General features: G+C 34.1%; 1 protein-coding gene across 1 annotated transcript in view; it reads left to right on the top strand.

The window, feature by feature from the left end:
* Positions 1 to 19,775, top strand: part of RTTN (rotatin) — a 79,725-nt gene that overhangs the window by 23,331 nt on the left and 36,619 nt on the right. Inside the window, exons 15-32 of the mRNA XM_080340307.1 lie at positions 26 to 151; positions 919 to 1,035; positions 2,319 to 2,458; positions 2,706 to 2,877; positions 4,026 to 4,125; positions 5,712 to 5,800; positions 5,939 to 6,056; positions 6,338 to 6,434; positions 7,289 to 7,357; positions 7,805 to 7,993; positions 9,099 to 9,338; positions 11,806 to 11,950; positions 13,602 to 13,756; positions 14,886 to 15,105; positions 16,876 to 17,004; positions 17,781 to 17,888; positions 18,503 to 18,661; positions 19,548 to 19,619. Of these exons, the coding sequence (XP_080196433.1) occupies positions 26 to 151; positions 919 to 1,035; positions 2,319 to 2,458; positions 2,706 to 2,877; positions 4,026 to 4,125; positions 5,712 to 5,800; positions 5,939 to 6,056; positions 6,338 to 6,434; positions 7,289 to 7,357; positions 7,805 to 7,993; positions 9,099 to 9,338; positions 11,806 to 11,950; positions 13,602 to 13,756; positions 14,886 to 15,105; positions 16,876 to 17,004; positions 17,781 to 17,888; positions 18,503 to 18,661; positions 19,548 to 19,619 (2,445 nt within the window). The remainder of the gene's footprint in view (positions 1 to 25; positions 152 to 918; positions 1,036 to 2,318; positions 2,459 to 2,705; positions 2,878 to 4,025; positions 4,126 to 5,711; positions 5,801 to 5,938; positions 6,057 to 6,337; positions 6,435 to 7,288; positions 7,358 to 7,804; positions 7,994 to 9,098; positions 9,339 to 11,805; positions 11,951 to 13,601; positions 13,757 to 14,885; positions 15,106 to 16,875; positions 17,005 to 17,780; positions 17,889 to 18,502; positions 18,662 to 19,547; positions 19,620 to 19,775) is intronic.

Here is a 19,775-nt window from a genome sequence, read left to right as displayed (position 1 = left end):
CTAAACAACTTTATTTTTACTGAAGGACTCTTTAGGTATTCATAACATTGCTCAGCCTGTGTCTTCGGTCTGCCATGGAGTGCATTTTCTTCTTCATCCAAAAGTTTTGTATGAAATCTGTACTTTTGGCCTTCAGGAAGATAAGAATGAGGTACTGTGTTTAGTAGCTATATTTATAAGTTGTTGTGCATGGAAAGTAAGTGTTGATATTCTTCATGGTGGTCTGAGGCTTACTTGAAGTTTTGACTATATAGGGTTTCTTGTATATAGAAAAGCTATGCAAACAGTGAAGTTGTAGTAAACGGAGAGTTTATTTTGTGACGAATTCAGAGACAAAATAATGTTCTATGTGTATGATGCTATTAAATGTAATAAAGACAAATGAAAAATGAAAAGCTATGTTTTTTAATATATTCCTGTAATATATTCAGCCCTAATAAAATGTGCAGAAAGTGAAATGACCATGTAACAGGCTTTAAGTCTCTTTTCCTCCCATATCTTCAGAAGCGTATTGTAAAGACTGGGAATGAAATGCCCCTGAAATGTAGGATCAGGAAAGAATAGAAACAATTTGTTTTACCTGCAGGATAGAGGGGCCAACAGGCGTATAAGCTGAAGTAATGATTTATTTTATAATATTTTAGAAAAGACAAACCAGAGTTCGAAGGGGAAAATGACTGGATGCTATTTGGGCAGAACTATTATATTGTGTGTTTTCTCTGAGAGGCTTTTCTAACAACTTTATGCTTAGTGTGAATGGCAATTTAAAAGTAGCATTCTGCAGGGGGCGGTATTTTGTCTGTAGATCCTCTGTCTTTGAGATGTTTTTGTATAACATTTCCAATTACAGCATTGACAAACTGACCTAGACACATTGGCTGTTGCATTAATTTATTTTTTTTTTTTCTTGTTGAGCAGGTGAACTGCACAGCCAAGGCCATTTTGATCCATCTATTGCAGGGGCGATTAGTAATGGCAGCGTTGACTTGGAACAAGTTTATTGAGGCCCTCTGCCCCGTCATTCCTGTTTTACAGGTACTTCTAAGTGCTTTAATTTGAATTTGATATATGAAATCGTGTAAGCAGCAACACTGTCATGTTAAATGACAAACCAAATACTCACCAAAGTAACAGGTGGAAACTAGATTAACAGTAATATACCTACAGACTTGATTTGTCAGATCTCAAATGGAGAAATGTTTTTATAGGGGTCCTAATTGCCGAAGTTACTACTTTGTAGACAAATTTTAGCCTGGTATTATGAGAACGTGAAACTTTGAAATGTTGTAGTAGAAATCAGCAAGTATTGACTGAGACTTCAGGGGTTTAAAGATAAAAGTGTATAATCCAAGCATAGATTAAAACATTGCATACTTTTTAAAATCGATTAATAATTAGAATGTTCCCCATATCTTAAATTCGAAAACTGTAACTCATCTTTGATGATTATATAGTTTTCTGTATGCACTCAACAAATAGCAATAGGTGTAAGCTGTGTTTTCTGTATATTTTGATGTTTGCTTTTATTTTGTTTGTTTCCTGTAATCTAGAAGGATCAACAGTCAGTAGTATCCTTAGACCTTAGTTTTCATACCTGTAATAATGCATGAATTTTCTTCTTGTTATCTTTGGTCTTGGCTTGATGTAATGGGAACTTCTGCCTTTCTCAGTCTGATTTTTAGCCTAATTGTTCCATCCAAATTCTTTATTGTTTCTTTTCTCTAGTGCTTGAAATTTTTCTTCTGTGATAAGCCTATAGTCTTCCAGATTAGATATTTTACTGCACCTGTCTGATGTGTTTTTCCTGATGTCTGCTTTTTTGCCTTTTCTAGCTTTGATTTAACTTAGCTAATACATCCAAGTACATTTTTTGTCTTTTTCTCTTGATAATTATACCTACTTATTTGTATCACTGCTATATAGTCATTTGTTGTGCGCACCTCAGTATTGCCATAAGTTGAAAAACTGCTTATGTAACTTAAGCCTTAACATAAACTGCACAAAAATCAAGGCAAAAATGGGGAGAAACTGCGAATAAGATGGACCATGACATAGAACTGACCTTACAGAGCAGCATCGTGTTAACAGATTGAAGGGTAAAGTTTCAGGTTAAAGTACATCTGGGCCATCAGAGACCTCTTTAGTTTGATTTAGATATACAAATTATCCTTTATTCATTTTTTAAAATGTTTTTGTGCAGAAATTTTGATCCTTCTGCACCCTCCCTTTGCCCCTGAAAGTGGAATTACCTTCTCTACTTTGCTTTTTTAGTAAGCAGATGTTTTTAATTTTGGAAACCTTTTGTTTGTTTGTTTTAGGGTTATGCTGACACAAAAGATACACTAGGTAAGTGTATCTTCACTTTGAGTGAAACAACCTCTAACAAAGGAGAGGGTGTTCTCCCTAGAACTACTAGACTACGGGCTGCTCTGCGTCTTCTTTTCTCAAAAAAGCAGTTGTAAGTAATGCCCTGTATAATTTCAACACATTTTCTAATGTTGATGAAAAAAATGTTTACTCTAAAAAACCAATTGGTTCTTATGCAATCACTTGATTAGAAGGGTAGATTAATCATTATTGAGTGAAGTACTTCCCCACTGTATTAATTTTATAAACTAATCAGTTTTTAACTCTACAGCTAAAGTTGTCCAGTATGAGGACTTTATGTTTTGTTTTGTTTTGTTTTTTAATACTTACTCCTTTAGGGTTCGTTCTGTAGCACTTAAACATTTAACATTCCATCTTTTGAATGAAGAAGGGGCAAACCTGAAACGTCCTCATCTGCATGGTAGTGTGCTTTCCAGCATTTCAAACTTATTTGTTATAGAAAAAGCTATTGAGCTAAAATTGGATGATAAAACAGAGCCTATATTTAAGGTGAGTGAACTCTGTCTATATGTTGTGCCATTGATCAGCTCTTCTACCTGGCCAGTCACTGAAGTTATCATTTTTAAAGGCTGCAATATTTCATACAATTTGACTTATTCTTTTCATGTGAACTTAAACAGTAGTTTTTATGCTACCATATGCAACAATAAGGAAAGAATGTCTTCTTTCTTCTTGTTGTGTGGTTGTGGGTTTTTTTGTTTGTTTTTTTTTGTTTGTTGGTTTGGTTTGGGTTTTTTTTGTTTGTTTGTTTGTTTGTTTTCTTTCTTTCTGCAGATAAGTTAACAGTAAGACTTGAGTATGAAGAGCACAGGCCTGCTCTTTTTGCAACAATTTCAATGTGCATGGGTAGAGTCTGATTTTTCTCACACAGTGCTTTTTTTCCCCTCACAAAATCAATTTTTACTAAAACAAGCACAAGTAATTTTTAGTGTGAAATATTCTAAAACAGATTACAAATTTATGTCTGTGTTTTCTTAATATTGCTGCTTTGGCAAAGTGAAAAATCACAAGTGTTTGGCCTATGGGAAAACTTGTATCTCTCTTGGTTTTCTTTTTGTTTTTTTTTTTTTCCTTACCATTTCCCCTCCATTCTCCTTCCTCCTTTAACCTCAGCACTTTCAGATTAACAACAATGCTTAAAAAAATGCTAAGGTGCTTGCTCTCTGAAAAAAATATTCTGACCACTCACTGTACATTTGTTGTATACTCTTCCCCTACATCCTTCAAAAAGTTAGGATCTGAAATTTATTTGGATATGTTGCATTATTTAAATTTCTCTAACCCAATTGCCATTAAAATGTTGGTCGCCTTCACAGACCTAGAAGCATATTCCAGTATTTCTGGGTAGCATTAAACTTCCTGTAGTCCTGCATAAATTAAACTTTATTTGCTAGAAATCTGCTTCTGTTGTGCGCTAGAAACTATTGTCTTGCTATATTCCACGGGTATTATTAGAGATTTGTTGCAAAAAGATTATAACCATGTATTTTCTTCTTTATGCATATGGGATCTAATAAAATGCATCCTACTAAGGAATTTAGATCTTTTTATTTTCTACTTTCTATTAGGAAATTTGGCTGGTTACCTTGTTTCTTAATAGCATACTGGATGTATATCTAATATAGTTTTACTTCTAGGCAGAAACTGTTGAAAAGCTATATGATGTCTTCACTTCTGATGCCGTTGACCTAGTTTTACGGAAGTCTGCAGCTGACCAGCTAGCTATCATTTTAGAAGGTAAAATTCTTTAGAGAATTTATATTCATGTGCTGATCATTGTGTGACCTTGCAATTTTGGCAGGTTTTCTGTATGTTTCTGCTAAGGGTACTCTTTGCAGTTTTTATCTATATTGTCGGACCAGAATTTTAAGACTATTGTGGATAATGTGCCAATTCAAATAAAAAAAGTTATTTGTTGTTGTTCCCTCAAGAATAAGAAACAATGGTCTTACTATACAGAAAAACAGTTCCCTTGGGTAATAGAGGAATAAGCTGAATTCTGTAAGCTAATTAAGAGGTTTTTTCTGCTTTTCCTTTGGAGTGTTTGTCAATTTGTTGACCTGTCTCAGAACTAATTTTATGCTTAGTGAATTAATTTCTTCCTCCATTTTGAGTTAGCCTGTGTAGTAACTGCCGTTAAAATGGATTGAAATGTCATTTGTATGAATTAAGGTTCAGTAAACTCAAGCTAAGCTTCCATGATTATACTCTCTTTTGCTATCAAGAGGCAGACTCCCTGTGACATTTCATCTAATATGCTTGCTGGGAAAATGTTCCTCATTTTGCTCTTTATAATCAGTTACTTAAATCCTAACTTTCACAGGTGGTTTGTTTTTGATAATTATGTTGTTCACATGTGGAAAAATTATGAATTCTGGTGAAGAAGATCTGATTGAATTAAGATGCAAGTAAGCAATCTTGCGTAGAGCATTATTGACTTGGTGCAGGGTCATAACTGTAGAGTTTAAAACCTGCACGTTTGTATTCTACCTACTCAAACTCTTGAGTCAAGTATGTTTTCCTTCAAGGAACTCAAATCCTAATGACAGAAAATGTGGTTTTCACCATGGGAAAGTGAGGTCTTAGATAATATTAAAATTTACATTTTTCTTGTAACTAAAATGAGTACAAAATTGAGGAAATATCTACATTGTCTTGTAAAATACATTTAGTTATGGCTGCCAAAGTTTTCTGATGTCAAAGGATAATGTAAGATATAGCATAGGATGAAATTGTAAAGGAAAAAATGGAGCTTTATTGGGACAAATTCCATATGAAGAATCATGTCATAATTATTAAAACAAACAAAAAAACCAGCAACACAACAACAAACCAAACCAACCCAAATAACATAGTGTTTTTGTTTTTGTTGAATATTCTTAAACCAGATGCTCTGAAGGATGAGATGAGTGGAAAATACTCTAGTGGTGGTTGAGGATTTGTAAATACTATTTTTAGTTTCGTATTAAACTGTTGAAGACTTTTAAAATATTACAAGTGAAATCCACTTTTGACTGAAATTGAGTTGCACTGGGGCTCACAGTAATCATGGAACATAAAGTTCTTATGAAAAGTATGTAGGATATTTCTTATGGAAAATTATGTAAGATACTGAAGAGTCTACTGTTCAGGAGGCTACTGTAGTCAGATAACAAGGCTTGTGGAGAGTTGCCTTGGTAAAGCCAGAGCTGTACATGTTTTGTTGATCGGCAATTTTGGAAACTTGTTGTCAACAGCAAGAGTTTGTGATCTTGTGGGAGGAAGTTCAGTATTAAATTGGTGCAGAACCAGTGATTCTTACTCTCTTTTGTTTTTTCCTACAGATATCAAAATGCATGGCATTGTGAAAAAGTTGGGTGTGATAGAAAAGATTTTGGCTTACCTTCATGAATGTATAAGTGTGGATGGCAAGGTAAAAACTATTGTTCTAGGTTTCTCTGCTATAGATGATGGAATGTATTCCTTCTTAGCATGACTGATTATATTAAGCATCTCATAACAGATTATCCTAATGATTTTCTGTATTTAATCTTTTTCTCTGTTCCTGCAGCTGATGGAATCCATTGTGTTACCATGTCTAACACTGTTACGCAAACTTGTATATGCTGATCCAGTTGTTCGTCTATCCCTAGCACAGCAATCATCTTTATTGCTCTTGTTATTCAGAGGTAAAGATTCTTTTTTTTATTTAATTACATTTGTGGGAAAAAAGAAGTGTGAAATATGGTTAGCTGTTCAATCAAAAGCCTTTTTAGAACTTTGGATGACATAAGGGTCTCTTATAGCTAGAACATAAGTCATAGTGTGCTAGTGTTACCCATGTTGTGGCATCTTTTGAAGATGGTGGCAAAATGACTGTGAGAATCAGTTGTTTTTAATTAGTGTCCTTCTGTGTGTATTATTAAATGTGTTTTCCTAACACACTTTTAAATATCTTTATTTTATTCAGTTTCCCTGATATTCCAAAATGATCGTGCTGTTTTAACTGAAACTACAGTATTGCTTTGTCTTCTGTTGTTTGATGAAGTAGCAAGAACCGAAACATGGTATGAAGAAACAATTATATAATGGCATATTAACTAGTAAAAATTTAAGGCCTTAATGAAAAAAAGTTTATTATATATATATAGATAGATAGATAGATATAGATATAGATATATAGATAGAGATATAGATATAGATCTCCAAACAAATTATGCCCCAGCCTTTTAAATATCCAAAATTGCATATTTGTAGGCCAAGCAAATTGTTTCACTATTTGAGTTGCATGCTGTATAGGTCTAGATGGCATATTTTTTCAGTATAAATACTTTGTACCTCAGTGTTAATTTTAAGTTCTCTTGAATTTTCGAAAAACCCTGATCGGTCTGGAATCTATCTTTTCCATAAATGGAAACTATACATCAAATAGCTAACTGTAGTTGTGTTTAATGTAACTAGAATTCTCCTATTTACTTTCTCTTTTAAGTGTAGCAGTAATCCTTAACTAACATACCTCAGTTTATGATATTTTATTATTTGAAATTTGCAAATACTCCAAAAAAAATATGCTTTTAGAATTCACACACATGAAATATACTGAAAAGAATTATAATGTATATTTTTTCTCTAATAGAAAAAAAAGGAAGCAAGCATGTGCTTTGGTATGGTATCTTTAATTTTTATGTGCAATACATCTGCACCAAGTATCCTGTATGTGTGTGATATAAGAACTATCTTAATATTGTATAAACATGAAGAAACATTTATTAATACAACTTATTCATCAATGGGTTACTAAAGAGCTAGCTGGAGGAAAAAATACAGCTATATCTGAATACTAAAGAAATGATAAGTGTAGCATTAGTAGAAAATTGAAGTTTAAAATAGGGAATAATAATTATAGCTTCATCTCTTGCAGGGCCGATGATATAATCATTAATGATACTGGCCTACCAGCCTTTAGTTTACCTGTTGCTGTTGTTAGAAGGTATGTATAGGTGGGTTGTGATTTTTTGTTGTGGTAGATTTTTTTGGTGGTTGTTGTTGTGTGTGTTTTGTTTTGTTTTTGTTTTTACCATTAACTTTGTTTCTTTCCATTTGCTTTCCTTCCTGAAGTATGGAGCTGTGAGAATGAAAGGAAACATTTGATGTTAAATCAAAAGATGTCTGCATTTTTAAACATGGAGTTTTTTCTTCAAGACTTAGTTCTCTGAAAAAGAGTTTCAAAAACTTAATTGGCAAATTTAAAAGCTTGCTCTTATAGAGTATTTAAAACAAAACAAAAAAATCCCCAACCAACCAAAAAAAAAAACCCACAAAAAAACGCCAAACCAACAAAGACCCAAACAAAACAAAAAAAGCTCAAAACAAACAAACCCACAACCCTCTCCAAACCAAAACCAAACCCTTTATTTTATTTTTACTTTTTTTTTAGGTATCATCTCCCAGTGAGGATCACAGGTCATCATGTAGTTAGCCCTAACACTGTTGTGGTGCCATTGTCTTCTGAGTACTTGGCTATGAAACCTGTGTCAGATATGCTCAGGATGGCTTGGAATCTGTCGTGGTACCATGGGATTGAAAACCTATTGCAACTGATAAACTATGAGAAGGAAGCAGAAACGTGAGCAGTTTTATCTTGATTTTAAATCTCAATGTATTGCAATTAAATTAACATTCCATCAAGTATTTAAATTAGTATTCAACTTCAAACAGCAGTTCAAGTTTTTACTGATTTGAGAATGCTGTCTTTTTAAATGTGAAGAATCACACCTCAAGAGGCTGTAAGTATATTGTCACAGCTAATGTTTTACGTAAATTTCACTTATACATGAAGTCTAGAGCTTGATCCAACTTTTCTTGATGGTCAGACTAATTTCAAAAAATTTTAAATGGGCTCTGTAGCTGTGTTTCTTGTAGTCATTGTGTGGGGTTCTTTTGTTGTTTTTTCCCCTTTTATAGTTGCATGACTTATTGTTTCTCTTTCTTTCCTTGGGCATTTAAATTTCAAATAATTATTCTTGTTGATGGTGATACTAAGAATTATGGTAGATAATGAGGAAAATTTTCTTGTTTTGGTTAGTTCTTGACTAAGCATAATTTCTCTGAGACTATTTGGTATACAGAACTCATAATCTTAGAAGATTCTTGGTTTATTTGGACTGAAATGCTTATATCTATGTCTCTGTCTGTCTTGACAATTTTTTTTATTTTTTTTTTCCTCGTGTCCTTTAAGGGGTCCTGTGAGTTTTATTAGTAAACCATGTGATTCTGAGCCATTGGAAACTTGGCAGTTGTTGATTTGATAAATCATTTTCATCTTAAGTTCCCTCAGGCAAAAACAAAGCAGTTTCTTAAAAAGAAAACAGGAAAATAATATAGTCCAAGTGGCCAACATTTACAATAGTGTGGAGGAAAAGTTCATTACAATGTGAATAGCACCTTTCAAGTAACCTTTTGAGAGGTGCCATTTTTCCAAAGAATGCAAACAGCTCAGTATTTAAATGTGTTAGGGTTGTTCGCTGGTATTGTTTGTTGTTTTTTATGGGTTTATTTGAAGAAGGTGGGGGAAGGGGAAGAAGGAGAAAGGACTGGTCAACAAAAAAAAAAAAATAAGGCAATTTTTGTTTTGTCTTCTCATTTGAACTGAGAAGTGAAGGAGTCAACACTCACTGAAATAGTTGTTAAAGATACTGACTGTTAACCATTTATCTCTTATACCTTTTCAGATTTTTAGACTCGCTAAAACTATCCTCAGAAGACATTCTTATACTCAAAATAACTCACATGAACTGTGGACTGCAGGATTGTCTTAATTCCATTGTTCAGGCAGTATCCCACAGGGATGTTAGGGCTGCTCTCACTAGGCTTAGTTTTTACATTCTGAATGACAGACTTGCATTAAAATGCAATTCTGGGTCTTGTGGAACCACTTTGAAGAGCTTTGCTTGGCAAAAAGCAATAAACAGGTAAGCATACAAACTACAGAAATCCATTAAAGGTAATTATGCTTAAATTGTAAATTTCCGAATTTTCATATTTTCAAATTTATAGAATTGATTGTCCCTGCACCTCTGATTCTGATATGTATATGTTGTTCCTTCTGTGTGCTGGAGGGACTACAGAGCAAGGCGTTAGCAATCCAGGAGTTTCCTGGAGAGAATGTGACAACTTCCTTATCCAGGTAACAGAGGAGCCAACGAGGCGAGGTACTCTGCTGGACCTCATGCTCACAAACAAGCAAGGGCTTGTTAGGGTTGTGAAGGTCTAAGGCAGCTTTGGCTGTAGTGACCATGCAGTGGTAGAATTCAGGATCCTGACATGAGGGAAGAAGACAGAAAATAAGATCACAGTGTTGGATTTTGGGAGAGCAAACTCTGCCCTCTTCAAAGATCTCATTATTAGTGTCTGATGGGATCAGACCATGAAGGGAAGAGGCACCGAAGAAAACTGGTTAATATTAAATGATCTCTGCCTCCAAGCTCAAGAGTGGTCTATTTCGTTGAACAGAAAGTCAGCCAAAAATGCTAGGGAGCCTGTATGGATGAACAACAAACTCCTGCCAAAACTCAAAGATAAAACAGAGGTCTGCAGAGGGTGGAAGTAGGGACAGGTCACTTGGGAAGAATCCAGAGATATTGTCCAACCAAGAAGAGGTGAAGTTAGGTCTCTATGGATTCACTGAGGGGAAGCTGAGTTTGACCAGCCTGTTGATGATCTTCTAAAATGAAATGACTGGCTTGGTAGATGAGGGGAGAGCAGTGGATATTGTATGCTTTGACTTCAAGAAGGCTTTGTGACATTGGCTGTTGTAAGATGCTCGTAGAGAAGCTGATGAGGTGGCAGACAGTGAGATAGATGGTAAACTGGCTCGAGAGCTGGGCCGAGAGGGTGATGATCCATTGTATGGAAGTCCAGTTGGAAGGCAGTAACTGGCAATGTGCCCCAAGGATCAACATTGCATCCGATCCTGTTCAGCATCTTCATTAATGATTGGGATCATGGTGCAGAATGCACCCTCTAGCAATTTTGCTTATGTTACAAAACTGGGAGAAGTGGCTAGTACATCAGAGGGTTGTGCTACCATCCAAAGGGATCTCAACAGACTGAAGTGGGCTGACAGAAATGCCATGCAGTTCAGCAAGGGGAAGTGGAAAGTCCTCCACCTGGGGGGGAAAACCCCAGGCATCAGTATATGCTGGGGCTCACCAAGCTGGAAAGCAGCTTTTCAGAAAAGGACATGGGGCTCCTGATGAACACCAAGTTGAACATGAGCCAGCAATGTGCCTTTGCAACAAAGAAGGCTATTGGTATCCTGGACTGCATCAGGACAAGTGTTGCCAGCAGGACAAGGCAGGTGATTGCTCTCCTCCACTTGGTACTGGTGAGACCACACCTGGAGTTCTGTGTCCAGCTCTGAACTCCCCACTACAAGATAGACGTGGACATTCTGGAGAGACTTCAACAAAGCACCACAAAGATGATGAAAGACTGGAGCATGTTTCCTATGAAGAAAGGCTGAGAGAGCTCCGACTGGTTAGTCTGGAAAAGAGAAGGCTCAGAGTGGGGATCTTATCAATGTGTACAAATACCTGAAGGGGGAGTATAAAACCATGTAGCCAGACATTCGAGTTGTGCCCAGTGACAGGACAAGGAGCAGTGGGCACAACCTGAAACACAGGAGACTCCCTCTAAACATCAGGAAACACTTTATTGTGAAGGTGACCAAGCACTGGCACAGGTTGACCAGAGAGGTTGTGGTGTTTCCATCCTTGGAAATGTTCAAAAACTGCCTGGACATGGTCCTGAGCAACTGACTCCAGGTGCTTCTGAATGAGCAGGGAGGTTGGACCAGGTGAGCTCCAGAGGTCTCTTCCAACCTCAATGATTATGTGGTTCTGTAATTCACATACACAAAACTAGCAAAAAATAAGAATGCTATATTTAAAATAGAGGTTATTTTAAATGCACAGGTAGGCTTTACTAGTATTATTAGCTGCTAGTGCTTAATAGCTAATTACCATTTTTCTTTTTTGTCTGTGGCCCTATCCAAATTTTTTTACTGTTTATTTTATTTTTACTTTACTACTTTCTACCATTTTTTATGCAATTCCATGTTTACTATATGTAAATACACTTTTTAATAAATGTAACAATTTTATATTGTAATAATACATAATAAATGTACGATATATAAGTGTAGTAATTTAGCGTAGTTAATATTTTATGTAAAAGTATTTACATATATGTAATTTGGTGTGCCTATAACATAATTAATATAATTCCATATTTGTTATATATAAATATATGCTATATACATATTTACTGTATATAATTCCATATTTGCAGGTGACTTCAGCCCTATTAGGCTGAGATCTTAAACTCTCTTTTAATGTGATACAAGTATGAAAGTAAATATATTTGGGTTTATTGCAGGTTTCTGCAAGTGCTTCCGGCTTCTCTAGAGGATGAGAAGCTCTTAGTAGATGTCTTAAGATTTTTAAACAAGCTGCTTAGAGAGCAGAGATCAAATTTGGAGTCAGACCATCTAAAGTGGATCCTGAAATCATTGCTTAAAAATGTAAGAATATACTTGAGAAGTTAACTGTAGATTGTGAGAAATGCTTTAACTGTGAACTGGTTGGCTGGTTTGTTTCTGGTGAGTTGTTCAAGGAAAACAACTTTCAACAAAAGCAAGAGAATCAGATCTTGTGGTGTTAATGTCTTCTACTTTGTTGTCAATGCTGTGTTTTTAGTGTTTGGGGAGGTTAACTTTGAACAAAAGTAAATTTCCTTCTTTTTTATTATATGAATCGTTTCTCTAAACTCAGATAATTTTTTTGCCAAAAGCAAACAACATCTACCTGTGTGTGCCTTGCTCTGGTGTAGTTAACTATGGTAATATGGTTATAGAGAGCCATATAACTATAGTTAGCTATGCAGAGCTCTATATGTGTGTATATCTATATATATAATTATATGACATGGCTGTGTATCTGTACACATATATATGTGTGTGCATACATGTATGGCTGTAAAAGGTATGCTTAGCTACGTCACTACATATGTATTAATCTATGTGCCTTGAAGAGTGAGGTTCCATACAGGTGTGTTGAAACTTTCTGTTTGGTAAAGAGATATAAACGAACGTTATCTGTCTTCCATTAAGGATCAGATTTGAAAGTTAAGATGGAAGTTTTTGCTTTCATTGTGTCTGTCACTACAGGTTTGTTATTAAATGGTTATAATATATATAAGTAGAATAATTTTATAAGCATGAGGAAGGTATTATATGAGTCTAGAGTTGCTGTATTTAAAATGCATGTATAATATTGAAATAACATAATTTTTTTCTTTCCAGTTTTTCTAGACTTCTTTCTGTTTGAGAGATCAATTCTGTCCAATACTGTTCATTTAAGATGTGTGAAATTGGAAAGTGTAAAAGCAAATAGGAAATGAACATCATAAAGCAGTATAAAACATTTGGCAAAATATAATAATTCAGTCTTGCTGAATAAAAACAATAGGTAAATTACAAAGATAAAAGTGATGGCTGCAGTTTTAGGAGTTTGCAAAGTACTGTTCTTCACAAAGCAAGGGCACACTGCCCTCATACAGGATCATTCATGGTCTTACAAGGAAAATCGTATTTTAAGTACTGTCTGCATGCACTTGCATTTTCTCATTTTAAAATAAAATCTAAAAATGCTAGTAGATTTATTTGAATTATGTATAGAATTCAGGTACTTCAATTTATATGACTGACAGGAAATCCTATATAATTTTGTATGGCCCATTCAATATATTAATATTAAATTTTATATCAAATGATTTTAAGTCTTTCAAGCAACTAAGACATACAAAATACATTCTGTTCTGTGTTTTTTGGGTTTTGTGATCTATTTGTTTATTGCAAGTTAATGATGTATATAACTTTGACTTTTCTTTCATGCTTCAAAATACTTTGTATTGTGTATTAATTCCAGGAGTTTTTGAAGGCCTTAGTAGTAGATTATTTTTTGACATTTAGTAGATTCAAGTAATTGGTAATTATTGGAATTATTTTTACTGTGCTTTTTGCAGAAGCACATCTTAGTAAAATAATAATGGAATTTGTGATTTATAGTGTGTGTGATCTGCAAGCTTTCAACAGAAAGATTGCGCTAATGTGGGTAATAACATAGGATTTAAACAATGCATTATGTGACTGTATTTTTATTTGTTTCTTGTAGAAACCAAAATCTCTTTTGGGCCTCCTGGTGCGACCAGAATCCCAAGAAAGGGATGAAGTAGATGAAATACAGACTGCTATCAGGCAGCAACTGGATAAAGAACTTATTCATCTTTTTAATACATTATTGTTTTGTTCTGCGTCAGTGACTGACAGGTACAGTGTAAATGGACCTGCCCATGTAATTTTGACAGGGGATCATAATACCTGCTGCTGCTGTATGTTTGTCAGAATTTGAATAAAATTACATCATGACTCAATCATTTTAAAGTGTAAAAATGGAATATGCTTCTCTTGAACTGAAGAACAATATTAGATAGGCCTTTTCACAGTAAAATTAGGAAATTAACTGCAAAACTTAGAAGACTATGTACTAGTGGTCACTTCTTCAGCAAATTATAATTAAACTGATTGCAGGGATAAGATGGGCTTTTTCCCTGCTGGAATTTTGCACAAGCAAATGATAACTTGGTTGATTGTGTAACATTTATTTAAAGTAAAGTAAAACATTGCAATATCTGAAATATCAACAAATGCTTATTTTTATTGAACTCCTTTTTGGCCTAATACAGTATATCAGTGCACAGCAGTGATTATTCTTTTTTTTTTTTCTCGTATTTTCTAATATAACATCTTCCCACACTAAATCTTTCTGTTCAAGTGTATTGTAAGAGATACTAGAATTGCAGCTTAAGATAATATTTGTTTATTGAAGTGCCACAACATAACTGTTTATAAAGATACTTTCAAAATGTTACCTTCTTCATTCTTCCCACATAGTTATTAATTTTCTAAAAATTTTAACAGCTGGAAAGGGAAGGATTATAGAAATCCCTGCTAGTTATATCTCATACTCCTGTACTTTCTGTCTAGCTGAATTCTAGATTGATGGTATTTTGCAGGAAATACTTTTAAACTTGTCTCTGGAACCAGAACAAACATAAGCGTGGCTACTAATCTTTGCAACTCATCTTATTATGTTACCCATAGTCTTCAATCACTTGCTCTTTGTTTAACATGCTCCTTAATAATTGTCCCTTTTTAGTTAAGCAGCTCTCTTATAATTAAATGTAATATTATGTTTTCAGAACCTGGTTGAAGCTAGAAATGTAAAATTTACTTCCATGCTACTCTGTACATAAGGCAATAGTAACTACTTGAGATTCTGAGACTCATAGACCAAGAGAAGAACAAGGCATTGGTCTCTTGTAAAATGATGCATTGTAATAGTTTCATGTTAACAGGTTTTTTTTGTTTGTTTGTTTTTTTAATATAAATAAATCAGAGAAGGCCTGGAACTTGCTGGATCTTTCAGAACTGAGCTGGCTCTGAAGCTGCTACAGTGTTTAAGGCTAACAGATGCACCACATTTTTATGGGCTTCCTTCACTGGAGAGAACATTACGGGGAATGGTTCATGTTACAGCACTTCCAGACTGGAGTACCTATTCTGCTGAAGTTGAACCTGTTGCAATTTGTAAGAAATATTTAACAGGTCTTCTTGAGGTAGGTAGTTTGTGTTATAATCTAACTTTTGCATTGAATGCTTTTAAAGGATGTACTTTTAGTGACTATAAGCACTAGGAATAGGTGTGGGAAAGGTTCCTTTTTCTGCTAAGAAGATAGCAAAAATATGGAGGCTAGATTGAGTGATGTGTATCTATACTTATGATAATTGTTTGTATTGTGTGTGCCTTCATCCCCTAAATAAGAGATAATATAAAGTGGCTACAGTTAAAGCAAGATGAAAAATAAATGTAGTTTTGTTTGTTTATTTTCTTTGAACAACTAAAACAGTAAGAGGAAAAATCCAATATATTCTCCCACAGGCAAAATCCATGTGTGACAGGGGACCTAGGGGAACAGTAACTTATTAGACAGGTTATTAACCCAGAGAAAGCAGAAAAGAGGTGATTCAAGGTGCTGCAGTTGTTGGGAAGCCAAAATTTAATCTTGTTTTCAGCGTTCTTATTTGTTTGAGTCCATGGAAGTGATACACAAATAGGTTTTGCTCCTAAAATCACATCTTTTGAAAACTCCAGTATTCTTAAAACTGTAGGAGACGGATAGATCTACCTTTCAGATTGTTTTATGGGTATTCAGTAAGGTAGATAGATTTAGAAGTTTTCTTTTTAGGTTCAAATACTAAAATCTATTGGTTGCGTTGGTTGAGGCTTGAAACAGTCTTTGACTGGTTTTAATTCATTTGTGATTCTGAATTATATGCATAGCAACCAGATAAGTGTCAGGAAAGTTTGTGTGCAGATGATTATCATATTTGTGATATGATTTTGTGATATTAGGGGGCAGTCTTAACTTGCCAAGATTTCTCAAGTAGAAATAAATACTTTAGAGCTTTCTGATTAGGTGAGTTTTGCAGCTTGAAATGTAGACTAAAATTGGCACCAAGGTTATAGATGTTGTCATGTGAAAGAAAGACTATTGCTGGACAAACATAATAAATGCTATGGAATGAAATCAACTGGTAAAACACAAGCTCTATGTGCAGAAGAATTATACAGTTTTATTTGGCCTAAACTTGGAAATAAATATAAATTTATTTTGGAGGGCAGGAGAGAAAGTGGGTTTGAAAGAATTCATGTAGGGTGAGACACTGAAAGAAAGAACAGCAGTAAAAATTGAGAGGTTAAATCGCCATGCTTTGGGGAGGAAAAATACGTCTAAAAGTGTGAGTCTTAAGATTATAATTTTTAAAAAAATATTTTTGGACGTGTTTATTTGAAAGCAGCTTGTTTCTTATTTTAACATATATGGTTAGATATTTGATTAGAGACAGTTTATTTTATGTTACGAACCAGTAACCTTTATTTCCGTTCATTAGAATTTGATATAGAATGCTGATATATTTATTCCAGTTCAAATCACAATGAAAGATATTAATGACCTTTTTTCTTGAACACAGAATTTTGAAAATAAATTATATTTTTAATTGCAATCGTAGCACAAAAAAACTAGGTACAATAAATGGACTTTTTCTATCTAAATCAAACGTTCAGGTTTCTGTTCAATATTGTGCTCACTGTTAAGTTCCACTGCCTTCTTCATTTGAAGAAATAAATCAAAAACATTGAACTTGGAACGGTTTCCAAATGATTAAACCTCTGATGACCAAATGACTCATAAATAAATACATTCTTACAATTCAGCTAAAAAGCTACCATATTTTAATGAGTTTAGTAGTGTATAGGACAGTTTATACTCTACCTGTGTACTGCTTACAGTAAAGCTACCATGAATTTGCACCTCCACTCTTAGGTCATCTCATCATTTTACGTTGAATGGGGAGGAAATGCTATGTCCTTCATGGGAAAAGGTGTTACGAAAAGCACGGTTCTTTGCTTGCTTCACTTATCTCATGAAATGATGGCTCAAGCCAAGGATACGGTGAGTGCATTAGTTGTCCTTATCTTGTCATGTGTAAGGGATATGCAGAGATATATTTTACTTGCAACAGATCATAAAAATAAAAATTATGTATCTGGTGATCTCATTTAGTATATAATCTTGGATAAATGAATAGGATGGAGTATAGTATACAAGAAAGCTGAAGATTCAGTTCTAACCTTACTGAAATAATTCTGCAGATAATTCTCTGGATTTATAAAGGCTTTCTTTCAGAAATGAGGAATCAGGATTTTATGTAGGATGAATAGATTTAAGCATTTATAGCAACATTATTTCTTCAGCCTTGTATAGATAACAGGCTTTCTAATATTTTTTCACATACATGTGTATATTCTTTCACATGTGTAAATACATGTAAACATGAAGGGATAAGTATACGTGAAAGAGTGTCTCACCTATAAAAGGAGCTATCACACTTATTAGCAAAACTCATACCTGTGCTTTCTGTTCATGTGCATATTTTGAGAGCTAAATTTGTTAGTTTGGAAAAAATGGCCATCATCAACAATTTAGTTCAATCATTTTTGAGAATTAAAATCTACTCTTATTAGTATCTGTGATACAAGCAAGTGAAAACTTTTTGATATGACCAGGTAGACATGTAACTAGAAATAACAGTAGAGTTGCTTCTCCAAATTCCAGATGTCTGTTTCATCAGTTCTATATGTAATTGTAGCTTAGGCTGTTGGTAGACTGGCATGGCATTGAAAGATTTGTAAGATAATTTCTTAATTTATTTTCTGTTTTCTAATCAGGACTGGATATCTCTTTGGTCTTTGTCTTATGATAACAGTGAAGAACAAGTTCTTTCTCAGCTAGGTCTGGCATGGCTCATTCCTTTATGGGTAGATAGAGACCCAGAGGTTAGTTACTGCGATGTTAAGTTGATATCTTATTTTGACCCTTAAATATTTGTAAAACTTTTGTTTGATTAATTTATTTAATATTGAAACTACTGTTTTGCATTCTTTAAAGTGTTACTGACTATATCCTAAATGATCAGTAACAACAAAGTAGGGAGAATGTTTCCATGTGAACATCATCTGAGAAATCCTTCCCTACCTCTTTTGTATTTTGTGCTTTCATTAGTCACTCACCATGTTTCCTAGGCAGTTTTCATTGGCATTGCTGTTACTTAGCTGCAAAGCAGAAAAATTTACGTGAACTACAAATTTAGAGCAAATGTATTTGATGCAAATCTGTTAAATTATATGAGTTTGCTAAATAGAACTATTTTTAAGTGGTATAACGTGAAGACTATTGAAGACTATATTAGTATTTTTAAGTATTCTGTCATTTTTACATGCGCATAGTTGTAATTATGAGTATAGGGCCAGAGCAATATAGGAAAAGAGGTTGTTCTTTTTAAATTATTCCCTTAAGCTCCAGATTCAGTTGATACAACTTAGTTATTGAAAAAAATTTGTTGCTAATTACTATAAGAAATATCACTTTGTGTTGTACTTATATGTACCAGGTCAGATTTACAGCACTTGGAATAGGATCAGCTCTTACATCTCTTGAAGCAGGATGTATTGCTTTAGCAGAAAGTTGCCAGAACATTTCAGGAGGCCTGTGGGGAACTGTGATAAACATCCTTCTGGACCAATCTGAATGTAGTATGGTACGCAGAGAGGTAAGTTTCTTGTGTTCTTCTGCTGTATTAGATTGCCAAGTTTATTTTCATGCAGAAGAATTTTTTTTTCTATGTATCTAGTGTCTGCTGCACAACACCTAAGTTAAATCTAATTAAAATAAATGTTTAGATTCTTATTTAGAATTACTCGAGAAGCAACAAATACTGATGACTAGTGTAAAAGCAGAAATGATCTGAATTATACAAGTAAACACATAAAAACTTTAAGGTTTACACAGGCAGACAAATAGGTTGCTGAAGCATAACGAATTAGCCCAGATTTTAATGTCTATTTTGTTCCTATGCTTTGGTACAAGTTCATCACCTGATCTGTAGTAAATATCTCTTCATTGCAGATGTGCATTACTCTGGTTTGTTTAGGCCACTGAGGTTTATTTGTGAGAACTGAAAGTTCATACTGTGGTAGAACAGCACATAGAACTATGGAATACTGTATTTAAACTGTGGTGTTTTTTTTTTTTTTGGAACTTTCTATCAACTCCATTTATAAGGTCTTTCTTGTTTTCCAATGACTAAGAAAGACTGTTCTTGTTAGGTAATACTCATTCAACAGGATTTGACTCTACTGGAACAGTGAAAGTATTTTATTAAAAAATAAGTATGTTTTCTAGTGATTTATATTCCATCTCTTCCCTGTCTTTATTTTTTTCTTACAAGTCTTATGCTGTGTCCTAATGACATCTCTCATAGGTGAAGTTTAAGGGGTTTTAGGTTACATCTTTCTAAATATATTTTTTTCCAAGATGAACATGAAAATTCTTTGTGTTTCAACATATGTCTAAAGTGATAGAATAATAATGAAGACTGTGCTGTTCAGTCTGATGTGATGGCTACAAGGCAATATTGATGCTTTTGTTTCTTTCAGGCTGCTTTTATTCTACAAAATCTCCTTGTGCTTCCAATTCCTACAGAAGACATGAAAGGTTGTATTTGGCAAGTGAGTGACTATTACATTTGCTGAGTGTGCTGGGTTAGCTGAAATTCAAGTAATTTTCCATGCAGTTAGAAACTTTTCTTCTTAGAAGCTAGCACAGTTTTCTGTTTTGGATTTAGTGTGAGAATAATAAGATAGCACCCTGGAATAAGGTTAATG

The sequence above is a fragment of the Nesoenas mayeri genome (assembly GCF_963082525.1).
Source record: "Nesoenas mayeri genome assembly, chromosome: 2".
Classification (NCBI taxonomy): Eukaryota; Metazoa; Chordata; class Aves; order Columbiformes; family Columbidae; genus Nesoenas; species Nesoenas mayeri.
This window is presented reverse-complemented; position numbering and strand designations above follow the sequence as displayed.